Genomic DNA, 17,525 nt, shown 5'->3' on the forward strand with positions numbered 1-17,525 from the left:
GAAATATGCCAGCCTTCATAATTTACATTGATATCTTTTTACTGTACACTTCAAAACTCAAATTATAGCCACAACAAGCAGAAAAACAGACCAAAATCATGAAATAAAAATAAAATAAAGTCAAATAAAAAAGGTAGAGGCTACATAAAGTCAAGGGAGGCTCTGAAATAAAAGTATGTTTTCACAAGATCGAGCCCTGATTTCCTCAGGCAGGACTGACTGCAGCTCTGTACCAGATAAAAGACCTCTGCCTGAGGATATCAGACTACACACCGGCTCATATGACACTAAAAGGATCTTTAATGGAGCTGGGAGAAAGGCTGTGAAGAGGCTTAAGAGTGATCAATGATATCTTAAAATCCTTTCTAAAACATACTGGGAGAAAGTGTAAAGAAGCCGTGACGGGGGTGAAGTGGTCTCGCCTCTCGGCCCTGGTTAAAAGCCCGGCAGCTCAGTTCTACACAGTCCAGAGCCGATCGATAGATTTTTGGCTAAGACAAGAAATTGATTGGTGGCCGGCCTGTGTCGGGGGGGGGGGGGGGGGGGGGGGGGGTCACGGGTGTAAGTCAGAGAGACAGAGAGAAAGAGGAAGGAGAAGAGGAAGAAGAAGCAGCTTCTTGTACCTCTCTTTGAAGCTGATGAAGATCTGGTAAAGGTTCTGGGCACTTCTGTGGTGGACTGAGTCCAGGATTTCCAGCAGTAAACATTTGTGAACTTTAACCAGGTCCTGAAACACAACAGCAAATAAGTGTTATCATGGATCTGTTACTGTCAGTCAGAGGAAAAATAATTAAAAAGAGGAATAACTTCAAGAGATTAACTCAAATAATAATGCTCAAATGTAATGCTTTATGCACTTTAAAATATCACTGTCTAAAGGACTTATTCTTCCTTATGTGTAAAATTATAGTGATTTTCAGACTGAAACTTCAAAACTGAAATTAAAATGATCCTTCACCAGTTTCTGTTCATATGGACACCTGTCTATCATTTCAGAAACATCATAAGTCGATATTATAAGAGCTGTTCAAAGTCCATAGATGTTTTATTTTGTTAATGTACAATTATTTTTCTAGAATAATTGATTAATATGACATTATTTCAACTAACTACTTCAAAATTCACATTATCAAAACATTAACTAACAAACTCTGGCACAATGTTCTCTTTTTCCTCTGATATCTATAAAAATAATTCACATTTACAGATGTGTTTACACATTTACAGATGTGTTAACATCTGTGTTCCACTGTGTGCATTAAAAATAGATTTTTTTTCCACAGTCGGTAAACAGTCAGTGACTGCCAGTTGGCCGGCCTGTTGGATTATTACGCCGAGCAGCACGAGACAGCGACTTACCGGGATATTCACAAACACCTCCTCCATCTCGACTGTGGAGAGAAACGTGGTGAGGGGCGTCATAAAGTGCTGCAGAGGAAAAAGAAAGAGAGAGAGAGTGTAAGAGAATGAGGCTCGTCCCACCGGAGCGAGAGTGGGAAAGTCATTTTGCGAGAGGTTGTTATATTATAGGGGGGCCTAGTTGCAAAGAGCTGCAGTCAGCAAAAAACAAGGAGGACTGTCTGGGTCACGACAATAATCTCATTTTCAGAGTTTGCAATTTAATGATTTCCTCTCAGAAACCTGCTGCCGCATAGTCACCTCTACATCTCAGAGGAGCGGGCGAGCACAAACTAAATTCCACCATCCACTTCATATCGAAAGTCATCTAACTGAGACACTCCGCTGGGAAATCAGGCAAGGTCTTTTTCCAGACGTGAGCGTACACAAGAGGGGGAAGACAAGTAGCTGTGGCTGGTAAGGGAAGGGAAGGGAAGGGAAGGGAAGGCAGAGGGGGGGCAGCGGTGGCGGTGGCGGGCCTCCCACGGTCCTGTAAAAGTGCAGGATAAGGTGGAAAACATCCACCATAAAGGACTTTTTTCCTCAGAGTTGTGGTGCAGAGATTTACTCATCACCGAAAATACACAAATACATCCTTCCGCTCGTTTCTCTGTGAGAGCACAGATTTGTGACACTACTCATTATTTTTCCCATTATCTCCTAAAGCTGGTGATTACAGGTTCCCACACTGCAGGTGCTGAGGAGGCCGCCGCCGTCATCACTTTACTGGAGGAAACTTTTTCTCTTTTCCATCAGCTGTTACTGACTGTGGGCTCATGTCAGCTCAGAGAATTAAGAATAATTTAGTTTCTGTCAGGTATCGAGGGGGGAAATAACATTATGAGCGAGTCATTTGTATTCTTCCTGACACTGGAATTAGCTGCATAGTTGTAACGTTGCCGATTGTCATTTCTCTGTTTGCACACAGTTAAGTCTGTCATTAGCTGAGGAAACCCATAGCGAAGGCCAGAACTTTGTCAGTAGTTTTTGTGATGGCTTTAGCAACGCTAATTTACAAGACAGATTTGTAACTCTAAACACGCCACGCTACGTCTGCAGATTAATGCAGTTTGACATGTGCAAAAAACTGATTCATTATGGAGGTGTGGACCAATTGTGTTGTGAGATTAATAATGTGAAAATATCTTTATTTCAAGTGGTTCCCAGCCAAAAAACACAAGTTTTAGTAATATTAGCTGTGAAATTTAGAAGAATTACACAACAAATCAGCCAGAATAGATTTTGCTTAAGTGATAAAAGTAAAAAATAATTCATGTTAGTTCACAAACATGTGAGTTCAAGTTTAAACAGTAAAAATTTTACAGAATATAAAGTCAGGTGATTAATGCATCTCCTAGTTTGATAAATACAGTGTCTAACTAAAACTCATGGGACATATTTCTATAATAGAAAAGACTGAATAAATAAAGTTTAGATTGATCATCTCCAGTTCTTATTTAGCTTCAGTGTTTTGGTTCATCCACACAGAGAAACATCCCACAGGTCAGTCAGTACCTTCTCTATCGACTCCAGGGTCTCAGTGTATTTCTCCTCTGTCTGCTTGATCTCTGTTAAACAGCAGCTCCTGATGTCAAGCTCCGCCTGCTTGTGAAACGCCTACACACAGACACACACACACACACACACACACACACGCTCCTGTTACTATGTGTCAGAGCTGTGGGCTGACAAACTGTTGAGTCTTCAAACAGATGTTTTTAGTACAAGCTTTTAAACAAAGTCAGAGATTCACACACTCTGGTTGGACTGTCAGCCAGATGTGAGGTAATAGCACACACAATAGAGTAGAAGTACAAGTAACTCCTGAATTTCCTAAGTTGGAAAACAGTTTCTGTAGGTTTATTATCAATTTATCTATATTCATCTTTCTTAAATAGCATTTATTACTCACAAAAATACTTTGAACATTATGGCTGATGGGATTGTTTTCAGTGCAAAACAGTTATTATACAATATGATATACATATATTTTATATAATATATAATATAATGAAAATATTTATTTAGGTTTGTAATTTAAAGCACATTTTACCCCCCCATTCAAAAGTCAACAATAAAACATCTGAATTTTGATGCTCAGATGTTCAATAAATGTGCTAAATATTGATTTAGTTTTATTCACTGTAGTCAAGCTTACATTAAAATGGTAGTTTCACACTTTATTAAAAAAATAAAAGCAATTTCTGCCAAAAAAAAACAATTAAAAAATCTTGTAAAACCTTGACCTGTGTCTTGAACTCATTGGTCAAACCGTTGACTGAGGTGAGCGGAGGACTGACCGGAGGAGGGATGGCTTCTGTCTTCATCAGGTCCTCGTAGATCTCCCCCCCCTCTTCATCATCGTACACGCAGTCGTACAGATCCTCCTCATCCTCCACCTCGTTCTCACTGCAGGACACATGACATGACACGTTACCGAGGCGACACAAATGCTGCCGCTGTCTGATCCTGAGATTTATTACAGCGAACCTCTCTCCTCACACAAAATAACACACACAAACCTCCTGGTTTGACTGACATGGATTTTAATACTACGCCACAAATCTTGTTAGTCAGGGACAACGTTTAATCCAGGGCTGTGAAAGTGGCTCAGGAGCAAACACACACAAACAAACAAGCAAAGACTTTAATGTGTGACACCACAGGCCTGTTCTGACTGCTCACATCTGAGCCAATTACTGCTCTTTAACAACGCTGCCAACATGACACATCAGTGCGTGTGTGTGTGTGTGTGTGCAGCCCAAAGGAACACAGAGCAAAGATGAGGAAGGGTGAAGTGAGGGGTGAGGGTTAAGCATCAGCTCCTGCACACCTGACGGGACGTCTGTGACCCATGTCCACTATAAATAACAAACCAAGGTCAATGATATTCAGGATGTGAGAAAATACATGTTCCCGGTTCAGTATTTTTCTTCTCTGAGAAGAATCAGGAATAAGATCAAAGTTAAAACAGAAAAAAAAAACTTCTTTAAAGTCGGTGCAGTCTGGGAAACTGCACTTATTTTACAAGTGGTGGATGAGAGTAAACTCTTAAAGATGTATGATTTGGGGGAGACTGACTCAACACGAGTCATCAAATATGGAAGCACACGGCTGTTATCGTGTGGGCTGCAGGAGCGAAGTCACAGCAGGAGGCCTGTGTGTCTACGCTGCAATGAGAGTGTGACTGTGCTGGAGTTTATTCCTCCACCTCCTGATCTAACAATGAGGTGTGACATGAAGCCAGCGTACTGATGCACATAAACCTTCAGAGATGTCGGAGGTGACTTCACCTGGACTCGGAGCAGTCGGTGAAAGCCGGTCGTAACCCAGTTTGCTGCTTTTGCCTCTAGGCGTCATTTTCTGCTGCAACAGATTCACTGACTCACTTTACATCAGTGATGACAACATGATTCCTGTGAGGTCTCATTTGATTGACACAACGATACAACCTCAGTTTAAAGGACAGAGTTACTTCACTTTCAAACTTTTTCTTATGGTCTTCAGATTTTTTTTTTTTGTGGGTTTCTTGTGTTTTTCCTGTTTTTATGAATTATGTTGTTATGTCCTTGTTGTTCATTTTAATGGCTTTTAACACCTTGCCCGGAGGACTACAGTCTGAAACTAGCCTTTGGCACCTTTACATTTATTATGTTCATTAATGTGCACTGTCCTCCTTAAATAAATAAATAAATAAATAAATAAATAAATATCCAAGTTTACAAACTATTTTCTCATTAGAGTCATGGACTTCAATCTGTAGTCTCTGCAGCTTGTTTGTGTTCTGCATTTTGTTGGTGGAGTGTATTATGTGTTTGTCTTGTGTCATTTTTATGCACTTTTATGAACTAAAATAACTTTTTCTTGTGGTCGGGGTCTAAAAGAACCTGTGATCTCTAAAACATAATTCCAGAATATGTTCCAATTGTTTCTTATAGATCTAAAATACTAACCACAAAACATGAAGCAGTGCTAACTAAGGCTAATTTGCTCCGTTAAATGTACAGAAGCCTGAACATAAATTTCACATCATGTGTCGGTGTTAGTTAGAGTTCAGTCGGCTCTAAAGGGACATGGATGAGTTACATTCGAGAAGTGGGAGAGAAGCTCCTCTGCTGGCTGGCTGGCTGGGTGGGTGGGTGCAGCGTCTGTACATGTTGTGTCCATTTAGCCGTCACTGAGCAGATGGGAGCTGAGAGCTGAAGACAGCTCTGTTCAGTGTCATCCCGGCTGCCACTTCCACCGGCAGCTGGCTGCTGTCAGGCTGCCGCTTTCCTCTGTCACTACCGACTCTCAGGCTGCTTCCTGCTCCACGAGCTGGCAGCGCTGAACAACACCGCGTCAAGGCGAGGCCTTTGAACTGGAAGATTATCTCTCCCTGTGCGGACTTATATTATAGTACAGCTACAGTCATACTGTATTTCACTGATATATTTATCAATATATAAATATAACCCTTATTAATCACAAGACTGACAGAGATAAGCCCTTATCTTGAACTTTCGTCATGTTTTAGTTGGAAAATGCTATGAATAGATGATTAGATTATTGGCAGATTTATATTCAGTATTTCAAAGATGAAGGGTTTCTGCCTGGCATCGAGTCAGGAGTCCTGTTTCCAGTGTGGGTGGATTATGTAATGTTTCTGATTCTGCTGCCTGTTCACTCCCAAAAGTAAATGATGAGGATTATTTGTTGTTTTGATAAAATAAAAATATCAATCAGAAGCTGCTCGGCTGTCATCGCATCTTAAGAAAAAGGCTCCAACGCTGCCAACGTCTGACAAAAGGTCAGAGTCGTCTGATGCCAGCGAGGTTCAGACAGAGTTTAAATTCAGCAACACTTTCATTAGTGTGCACACGCAGGGAAGAGGGTGTGAAAATGTAATGACGCCACAGGGGCCACACGACTTGTGGGTGACTAAGAAGAGAGGGTGGGTGAGTGCATGCTGGGAGCCCCCCGAGGAGGAGGAGGAGGAGGTGGCTGCCTTCCAGTCAACATACAGGGAACAAATGTTGCAACAGCCTGTGGCAGGGAAACTGGAAACTAAATTAACAAATGACTTTTTGAAAAATGAAGTTTGAGGTGACACGTACTCTATGAGATCCTCCAGGTGGTTGTAGATATCCTCGTCTTCAACACTGTCCTCTGTGGGAAAAGGCCTTGAAGGGGAAAACAGGATTTATTAAGTGTCATATTTAATTGTTTCTACAATATTAAGACATCAAAATATGATGACTTTGTATGGTACAGTATTGTGCCATTTTAAATGATTTAAAAACTCACCTGATCCCAGTTTGTTGTGCAATCACTGTGTGGGACAGTTTAGATAGTGTGTCCATAACCTGTGAATGGACAGAAAGATGTTTTATTTATCAGTATAATTTAAATTATAGCAATAAAAAGTGACAAGAGACATGTAACTGATATCAGTGTGTAGGTAAAGTCTGCTGCATTTCCAAATTGAGACACATGAGGGCAGCATTCTCAAACACTCCAACATTTCCTATACTGACATGCACTTACACACTAACTATACTGTAACTGTCACACACTTGTTTCATTTCATGAGTGGACCAAGGTGTAAAAGCCAAAATATATGATCAAATACAAAAAAATAATTAAAAAAACCCCCAAAAAACATCTACTTGGAAAAACTTTACAACTCAGCTTCTGAAAATCATAATTAAAGGATCAATGTGAGAGGTTGTTATTGCTGTAAAACCTCCTCATCTGACACAGTTCACAGTTAGCAGTGCGCTAACAGCGGGCCTGGAGTCACATGACCTGGTCCGCCATCGATCCTGCTGTTAAGTTAACCGTGTGCCCTCGTGTGCTGACACGGTTGCTATTAGTATGACAAGTAATTTCACGCTGCCGTGCTCAGTCCTGCCGGTGCCCTTGACTCTGCGAGTGTGGCAGTACTGTACGTGTGTGAGAGCTGCTCCACTCATCACAGCTGAACTCACCTGAGCAGAGAACACAGTCGGACTCGGCGTTATTATTACATGATGAGTCGGCGCTCAACAGGGAGCTTGGATCATTCACGTTTGTTTTAAAATCTGGCAACCGGCCCGTGTAGTTTCCCTAGTGTCTGACGTCACAACATGCCTGAACTGTCACATTCATACACACATACACACAGATTTAACAACATCTGCCCTGGAGCGTGAGTTCTGGCAGATCAATACTGATCACACAACTGGCCTTTACCTCCCCCCTCCTCAGTAAATAGAATAAACAGTAGCACACAAAGGACACACAAAGCAAAGCAGAGGCATGTTGTTTCTACTGACATCCTTTCAACTCTAAACTCTACAGCTGCACCGATGGGACTAATAATGTGACATTCAGAGTGTCACTGATGTAAAATTCGTGTGCTCTTGAGCTGTTTTTAGTCTTTGCATTCAGTGTTTTCCACCAGAGGGGCTTCCTCTACTGATCAACAGACAAGTATTGATCAATCGTGCGATATGTAATCGATCAAACTGCATTGCATCCATCAAACAGGAGATGGAGGACGCCGAAGTTTCACGTCCGTCAAAGTCGGACTTTGGTGAAGCTGATTTATCATAACAGACGCATCAGAGGCAGCGGCGTAGCACCGACACCGTGAAACACGAATCAAAGCATTGAACTGAGTCGTCTCAGGGAAATATTAGTGGTGAGCAGCTGAACAGCGAGGTAGAGCTAAATGTGGCTCAGGAGCAGCGGCTGATTACACATAATGAGGAGGTAGAGGAGCTGCCTCAGGCCTGCACACCATTCAATGAGACTGGGAAACAAAAAAAATATAGAGAGAGAGAACAAAATGTGTTACTGTGCTTCACACGGTCACTTTTGGTTTCCTAGATACCAAATATGTAAAGAGAGCAAATGAATATTTCAAAAGCAAAAGCTTCATTATTGACTGTGAATAAAACATGCATTGAATGTTTTGTTGTTTTTTCTAGGACCCAAAAAACAAGGAGGAAGAATTTGTAGGCACTGTGATTGGTTAGGTATTCTTTACTTACCCCAGTTAATGCATAAGGTAAGACAGCCTCAGAGACAATACCCAGGGCAAACTAAAGCTGTATCTCAGGGGCCCCGCTACAGGTTTTGATAGCTTTCAGTTCATTAAACTGTTGCTAATGTACCGTAAATCAATGGGATCTTCTGTCATCTGGATCACTGTGGCTGAGCATCAACGAGGACAATGTCCACAGAGAAGGACAAAAATCTGATTTACCCGTCCAATCGGTCCAAATAAAACCTCATTTTCCTCCGATTGATGCTGCAAAAGTGTCGTCACGGTCAGTTCAGTCGTTCTGATGGAAATCTACACTTTCAATTCTGAAACAAAACCAAGAGTTTATTGAGAACGAGCGTCACACCTCAGGGAGGAACCATGTGCCGCTGCGCAGTGTGGAAACTCTTTTTTTCCGTGCTACCTTAGAAACAAGAAGTAAAACCCAGCACCCTGCAGCTTATTCCTTTAATTGTCTGTTTAACCCTGGGGGTTCAACCACCTCTGCTGCTGCCGGTGTGCCCTTCAGCAAGCAGAGAGGAGGAGGAAACACTAGATTTCAGACCTCAGGCAGTTCTCTGGAGCTGTTTGTGATTTATTTAAATCAGCCAGCAATTAGAACAACTGTGAAACACTTTTACACCATGTCAACCTCACATTATCAAGATGTTTCAGTTATTGTCAGTGCTGCATCCAAACACAGGCACAGAATGAGCCTAGAGACTCATCCTCCCAACAGTTTTTCCTCTAAACAGTTGTTAGATAGAGTTGATGGTGCACTTTCTCTCCACTAATGAATGAAGGGCACGACATCCGGACGCCAGTTGGCAGGTACAACGTGTCCACGAGCCGAGGATCCGCTGCGTGCTGGAGAGAGCGCTGGAGCTTTTCCAGTTGTAGTTGGCAAATGTTTCTTTATTGGGGGGGGATGATTCGTGTAGTGTTGTGTTGTGCTTTTTGGCTTCAGTTGACAACATGAGTCACTCGCATTTGCAACAAAACTGACCATCTGCACACACGGCCAAGAAGACTCACGAGTATTACCCTACATCCGTCAGCGGGGCTGCACCAGTAATTATAGAAAACGTCAAGAAAAATGTGCACAGAGGAAATGAGAGGTTGAAATTCCAAGAGGCAGGCACGCTTAATTTTAGCTCGGAAAACTTCATCAGTCAGCAAAACAAAAATATCAGTGATTACTACTGTTCTTCGACTTGTGTTATGCAAGCAGATTTCAAAAATACATCATGATTCAGCTGTCACAAGGAAGACTCCGCAGCAGCCCGATGTCTGTTCTGTAAAGCTCCAAAATACTTAAATGTGAGGTCAAAGGCTATTGGACAGCCATGTGGGAGATAAGTGGTGATGCTGCAGGAGTTGAACCGGGGCTGTGATGGAGGCTAATAAACCTGCCCTGTCCGACCACAGCCGCAGCGCTGGAGCTAATGATTCACACCAGAGCAATTAAAGCAGGATGAGGGATGTGTCTGCCCAGATGAAAGGAAGTCGGGTACAAACTGTGTGTGTGTGTGTGTGTGTGGATGTGTGTGTTTCAGGTTAATGTCAGTAGTGATGTGGCAGCTCTTAGGTGTTTATCTGTAAACTGCCAGAAGTTCAAGGCTGAAAATGCAGCTACTTAAAGGTGTTCAGAAATGGCCGTTTGTCCTGTTTGTCGCGCCTCCTTCCACAAGTTTACCCGAGTAAGGGAAACAAATTTGATTGGTCGTCGTTATCGAGCGGGCGGGATATTCAATGTTTGGGGCGAGACCGAGCTCGGGGTGTGTATGTGTGTGTGCGCGAGTGTGTTTAGCTAACGTAGCTAACTGTTAGCTCGTAGGCTTGTTACGTTATAGCTTGCTAACTTAGCTAGCGAGGCTAAGTGATGGAGCGCAGGGATCTAGAGGAGGAGAGTGGAGTAGGGACGGAGGTTTGATTGACGGATGATGGATCCAATATCATTGATTGGCTGATGAATCGTGAGCAACGTGACGCATAATTTGTGCGCCTGCATTATCCAATGCGGGAAAAAAACTACCCTACTTTCACCGCGGATTTACTCAAAAATAGAATTTTGCACAAAGTTTGGGCTACATCGTCTGATAGATGAGTGATTAGGCCTAAACTATAAGACCCATAGTGGGATCAAAATCAATTTTCTTTTCTGAATACCTTTAATTTTTTCATCCTCATCATTTCACCCATGGAAACGGGTTTGACAGTAATTTAATTTCCAGGTGCTCAACAACAGGTAGATGCAGAAACGACACGGTTTAAACGTCTCTGCTGCTTTCAACGCACAGACCCGCTGATTACCTCCTCCTCATTTATCCTTCACCGTTTTTTTTTTCTTCTTCATGGTACTGTAGCTGGGAAATGGCTGGTGCATTTGAGATGTGTAACATGGCAACGGCTTCACTGGTTTCACACACAACCCAGTGTGCTGTCCCAGTTTTTCTGCTCTCTGTGCTTTTTACTCCTCCTTTTCACTGGCTCATATTCCATTTCCTCCCTTTTTTCTCCAAATCACTGATTGCTGATTATCTGCTAAAAATAGATATCAGTTAGGTAATCCAGTAGCACGCTTTGATTTTTTTTTTTTTTTTAAAGACTTTGCCTTTCAAACCGAAGGAAGGAACACATCAATCTGTTTATAGATTTGCATTTGAAGCAAGCAACCTACACACTTAAAGATCTGAGATCAGTGCTGGAAATGACTGCAGAGTTAAGATGACCTCATAAAAACGGTTTGAGGAAGTGGACTCTCCGATACCCAAGTCCTCCTCCCTAACACATCTGATCATTGCATCACTGCTCAGACACTCTGAAAACAAACTACACCCAGTTCTACGTGTGAAGAGACGACATGAGACTGACCAGGGATCAGCTGTTTGGCCAGTGCGGTGCTCTGGGTTTTCTCACCACCGCATGTGAGAAAAACCAGGAGGGGAAACACTCGAGGGTCTGAAGCGACCACACCAAACACACAGCTGCGAAAGCACCTTCAGACAGCGTTACTATCATCCGCAGCCTTCACTGTTATTTCAGAGGACTCTCTCTTGTTCGACTGCTTCAGAGCAGCCATTTCAGAAATTGCAAGTACTTACAGTCTTGGAGAGTCTTTGCACTTGGCACGCTGTACTTGGAACAGTTTATGTCGACTGCTTTAGTTTGTTTGCTGTGCACAGAGCTGACACCGTCTCTAAGAGGATGAGTTTGAGGATGGATGTAAAATTCAAAGTTGTTCCATTTTGCTGAACTTTGCTAGAGCAATAAATTCAAAGTTGTAATTTCATTTAGTTTTTGGCAGATATTGTGACTGTCATGAGTCACCACTTCTGTTTTAATAGTCTATTTCCTTTTTTTTTTTGCATTAATGGTCTGTTGTGACAAATATATTTCGATACTGCACCAGGATATATTGCCATTTCAATAAAATGTTGATGAATTCAGCTCAGTCCTACTTGTTAGGGATGGAAAGTATCTCCCTGCAAATGTCTTTTTTTATTATAAATGTACTGTAAATCAATCCCCAAGTTGTTTCCTCACCAGCCACTGCAGCTCATTTCTACAGGCAACGCTTGATAAAACATTTATGAAAAGCAGAAAAAAAAACAAGTCAGTGGAGTCCTGTTTGTATTTCAGACAGAAAAGCAAAAGGCTCTTCTTCTCTCACTCGCACTTTTCCCATCAAACATTTTGCTGCGGAGAACTGTTTGGAAATGAAGGACATGTGAATTATCCAAGAGCCTCCTCTGAAAAACACACATTTACATAAAACAAGACAGAGTGAATACAATGTGTGTGTGTGTGTGTGTGTGTGTGACATAGATTGTGTGCTAATTGATTAGAGCTTGTTTCCTGTGTGTCTAGCGCTGCACATGAGATTGATTATTGCTACTTCTGCATATATGCATACACTAATGTGTGCGTACACTTGTGTGTCAGCAGCTCTGTTTGACACATGCAGCCGGTGTGTTAAATTCAATGCACATAAGATGAGGTTGAAGCGTGATTGGCTCGGAGAGAGAGGGACCGGCTAATGTTTGGCAATCAGAGCTACGGCTCATTAACGCCCATAATACATAATTAGTGTGTTTGGATATAGAGACGTACAGCTGATTTGGATGCGACACACGTGTGCTGCCGTTTCTCCTCGGCCTTCATTGCCTGCATCATTTAGTCCACCACCACCACTCGTCCTCATCAAACACTGCTTCACATGCATTATTTCTACTCTCATGCATACGGCGAAGAAGGCGGCAAAGGACGACTTGTTGGAGAAACACTAAACTAAAGAACACGTCGTCCACTCTCATCCAGGCAAAGCGTGAACCCAGCCGTGTTCCCGTCGCCTCTGTATTTATGTTTCTGCTGTCAAGACATCTTCATGAGCATGAAATAGCGATTTGAGCGACATCTCGGTGCAGCGGCTCCACGGTGGGAGAATTTATGCCCCGCTGTTAAATTATTATTTAATGCTCGCTCGACAGGCGACAGGGATGGATGGACAGGGACGCCGGCCTGTCTCGGCAGTCGGCACCAGGTGCAGATGGAGCTGCATTGAGAGTGGAGGAAACACATTATAGAGGAAGATAATGTGATATCAGACCACAAGGTGTAGTGAGGAGAAGGTCACACCTCTCTGTGACGGTACCTGGAGTAACTCTGCTCAACATTAATTCTGCCATTTACTGTATGTGCCACCTGTTTGACCACTTGTCCACTGCTTCTATTTAGTAAAATCAGATCATATTTAATGAGGAATTTTAAACTGAAGCTGTTTTGTGATCACAGATGTAATGCCGGTGCGATACGTCCGACTTTTTCTGCTCCACGGCGCAAAGTGAACACGTTGTCGATCAACAGAAATGACTCAGCACAGCAGTTACTGAGATTAATGTTGTTAAGGATTCAAAAATCAAACTCCCAGTCTTCCTCTCTAAACCTTGGACTGAGGTTCATCTCAGTTCAGGTCACGTGCTCCACCAGAGGAAAAGTTAGCCACAGTACGAGCTGTGAGTCTGTGCACGATCGGCTTTACCATCAAACAGCTCCATCTCCACAATGGAAGGTCAAAAGCAAGGTCATCCCGGCTGTCCAGGTGAATCACATCAACCTGTGCAGACTACAGCCCCAAGGGCACACACAAATACACACACACACACACACGCACACATGCATATGCATTTACACTCTTGCCAGCAATCAAAGCAGATCCTCGAAATCCTGTTTCGTGTTCACATTAATAGGCGTGCAGATCATCCCAGTGATCACACATTTGCAAGGTTTTCGCACACTGACAGAAACATGCACACATGCACGCACACACACACATACAGCTCGGCTCGAGGCCTTGATGCACAAATGCATCTGATCTGCCAAATCCTCACTCCTCTGACAGGTGAGGTAACTCCAGCTGAATTTCACACTGAATCACCAGGCTGCTCACAACTGACCAGCAACACAACGTCAGTCACAACGACACATACACACAAAGCCTCAGATGTAAAGCTGGTGACGCACACAGTGTGAGTTCATTGATTGACTACCAATCAATATAGAATATAACAAGTAGTGCAAACCTAAACTATGGTGCTACTGTAGATTATATGAATGTTTATTTGTGCATGAATACAAGTAGCAAAAGCAAAGTTACATTTCAAAGGGGATTTATTGGTGTTATTTTGTTTTTTGCATCTTTTCTTTGTCTCTTCAGAGAATGTCAACATCTTTTTGGTTCTGGAGGCTTGGTCAGACAAAATTCATTTGTTTTAGAGGAATGTGAATGTGGTTTTAGAGGAATGTGAATGACAATGGCAGTAAATCAGGAACACAAGAAAATGATCAGCAGATGAAACAATAATAAACAACAAAACAATTGTTACAGATATCCAAAAGCCAAAGAAGCCAAAAAAGATGACTAACAACTATGAAAAATCATTTTTTTCGCATGTAATTTGATCATAAAATTGCAAAGTGAAACTTTATTTGATGAAAAAGTAGAAGAAACAAGCTGTTCATTGAAAAGCTGATTGTCCTGCCCGTGTATGATCCAGACATCACCCCATTTTTTGCATGACAGACAGTTTTCATCAAATTTGTATTCGTATTTGTATCATCGTGAACAATGTTGTCTACATACAGAAAAGCAGCTGTTTCCAATACAAAACATCTGTCCATGTGTCTTGTAGGAACCCCAGAGGTTTATAATGTAATAGTCCCAGACTGATGTGATTTTAATAGCGGGTCTTCCTTATTCTCAGCTGCTGATAACTGAGCAACATCCTCCAATGCAGAGATAGCACGAGGCATCCCAGAGTTAATCTGCTGTTCCCTGCTGTTATTGTCATTGAATCCATTGTAGCAGCCATGCTAAAGACATAACCTCCTCTCTCCGCCCACTGCCCAACCAATCTACAACACAATCTCCATTGTTTCATCATGTTGACATGACAATCTCATTCCCTCGCCATAGAAACACTATCCCGCAGTTAACTGAGGATGAAATGAAGCAAATGGGGAAGACTGGTCTCCCCGGGGGGTCTTTCACTCTAAAATATAAACTCTCCTTTTAAGAGTCAACTGCTGAAGTGAAGTTACCAGAATACTGAGATTTCAGCTCCTCGTGGTCTCATGAGGGGAGCCAGGACTTGAAAGACTTGCCAAAACCATAACCGAGTGTAAGAGCAAATTTGAGTGGGTTGTCTGCGTTGTAAACGATGTCCTGAGGCGGTCAGTGAAAATCCATATGGACATTCCTCTGTGTTTTTTTTTTTTTTTCCTTTCCCTCCAGAGCCTTTGATGCCGTTGTGTCAGTCATGGACCCCTACGCTTCAGTTTTAGTCGACCCTGTCCCGCCCTGTGGGACCCGGAGAGTCACAGCAGGGGTGCACTGCAAACTGTGAAGTGGCGAAGTTCTTCACTTACACAACTGTGAATTCTCCTCGGCTTTAACATTAACTCTCTCTCTCTCACTTGAATCTCAACAACTGGAAAAACATTCTGTAATATATATGAAAATATTTCCAGAGATGAATTATTGTGTTTTTTTCTTTCCTGACAGCGGAGCAGTTTGGATTTAGGACGTAAAGAGTGGATGCTGGTTCTTGTTGCAGCCATCTAATCAGGATCTGATGTACACCAGGGACACCGGGTGAATGTAATTAACTGGCTGGACGGATGGAGAAGCCAGCAGGAGCCAAGCCTGACAAGAATTCAGGAGGGAGAGTGCACCTCATTCAGAGAATTAATGTTGCACTGGTTTTTGCATGAAATATGGGAAAAACAGAAAGGTTTCCATCGAAGTTATTCAATATATTCAGATAAAACTCTTACAGGTAGAAAAGTGGCCTCATCAATTATGCGATGCAAAAGCCCCAATGTAGTGGTTTTCTGGCCAGCAGAGCATCTTTGGATATGATTTACAAGCACACTGGCTGTGGTAAGTAAACAAAGGCTGAAGCGGGGTTATCCATCTATTTGTCACGGTAGTTTACATGTCAGCCATTTTTATCGCCTTCTGGATTATAATGTTGACCAGAGCCATAACAGGCAAACACTCACAGAGACGGCGCCGTAAATCCAAATCTCCATGGGAAAAAGGTAAACAGAGTGACATCTGTATGACTGGCTCCAGACATTAAAAGTCTGGAAAGTAAATTAAGAACGCTTATATCCCGATCCTTTAAGTCCTGCCTGTCAGTCCAGTATGTGGTTTTAAATTTGAAGTCATCTTTATTGGCTTTTATTGGTCTGTTTTTATTATCTGGTTTAGTGCATCACTGATGCTCTAAGCAGGATTCATATGTCAAAAGCTACTCAGATAATTAGGAGATGAAAAGTAGAGCTGTAACTGTGGAAGAGAGGGTTGATGTTCATCCTCCTTACCCGAGTTAAATTCTGATGTAAGTAATGGTAAGTGTGGGAAACGCTGTTGATGTACAGGACATGACACATCAAACCCAAGTGATGAAATGAAAAAAAAGAAGGAAAAAAAACTATCTCTCACTCCGAAACAGCAGCAAACGATCTATACTCAGACACTGTCCCGCTGTGGTGCAACAAATGAGTCTCTGTAGCTCTAGCCTCAAATAGCCAGCTTGTCATATCTATATAATGTAAGTGGGTTAGCTCTCGTCCCTAACATACCCTAAGGAGTTGCCATTATAATCATGAACAATTAAATACGCACCGTTTCAGTCTCACTGTGCAGATCCTGCACATTAATCACGCGGCTGTGTGTAATCTCGTTATGGTGTTTCTCAGAGTAAAAACACGGAGCGTTCAGCAGCGTCGTGCTTCTGTTTCAACAGCTTAGAGTAACCAAAGGAAGAAATAAACATGCTTCTGTAAGTGCTGTCTTTTGCTGCAGTAAAGGCAACACAAATATCCCGAGAGTTTTTAATCTTTAAAGATCCTATATTTTACACTTTTACAGCGTTTTATTTTAAACCGTTGAGGCATAAAAAGATGTGTTTGTGGTACCAAAAGCCATTAAATGTAGCTTTTAATCTCCTTAAGCATCTTTATGGAGGTATAGTAACAACAGGATGGTGAGATAATCAGAAGAAAGCAGGATCTGAGCCTCTGACTGATCAAATAAACAAATAAAAATGTAAGTTTTCAGGTAGAAACACCCAGGTAGGTGGTGAGAGAGAGAGCAGTGACTGCACTGTGTGACATCACAAAGCTGCAGAAGTGCTGACGGCTCGTTTTAAGGCAAAGTTTCAGCATAAAGGCCGCATCAGTTTCTTAATGGATTGACCACTTTCATTGTATTACTATAGAATCTAGACCTGCTTCATAAGCAAAAGAAAGACATGGAAATCTCATTTGACACACTATGGGACCTTTAACGTGACTGTTTGGCTGCGTGGACATGGAAACTGACTGTCAGAAGGAGGAGCACCTTCTCTTTATATGTCTTCTTTGACCAGATGTTCATGCTCACTCTGTCTCTACTCAATCTTACAGCGTGGTGTTGAAAGTACATCAATATTTGACCAGTCCACACCTGACAGTTTAGGCGCCTGCTCTGCACTGAAGTTGAGGCTTCACTGGTCAACAAAATGTATCTAGAGTTGTACAGTGGAAAAGAGTGATGCTACAGTTTAAAGGT

General features: G+C 42.2%; 1 protein-coding gene across 1 annotated transcript in view; it reads right to left on the minus strand.

Annotated features, from left to right (window-relative positions):
• The window catches only part of vav3 (vav guanine nucleotide exchange factor 3), a 90,318-nt gene that overhangs the window by 43,302 nt on the left and 29,491 nt on the right, over window positions 1-17,525 (minus strand). Inside the window, exons 3-8 of the mRNA XM_083995151.1 lie at window positions 6,685-6,743; window positions 6,495-6,560; window positions 3,699-3,807; window positions 2,914-3,015; window positions 1,360-1,428; window positions 624-727 (exon numbers count right to left, since the gene is read on the minus strand). Of these exons, the coding sequence (XP_083851277.1) occupies window positions 624-727; window positions 1,360-1,428; window positions 2,914-3,015; window positions 3,699-3,807; window positions 6,495-6,560; window positions 6,685-6,743 (509 nt within the window). The remainder of the gene's footprint in view (window positions 1-623; window positions 728-1,359; window positions 1,429-2,913; window positions 3,016-3,698; window positions 3,808-6,494; window positions 6,561-6,684; window positions 6,744-17,525) is intronic.

This window comes from Trachurus trachurus (assembly GCF_905171665.1).
Source record: "Trachurus trachurus genome assembly, chromosome: 20".
Classification (NCBI taxonomy): Eukaryota; Metazoa; Chordata; class Actinopteri; order Carangiformes; family Carangidae; genus Trachurus; species Trachurus trachurus.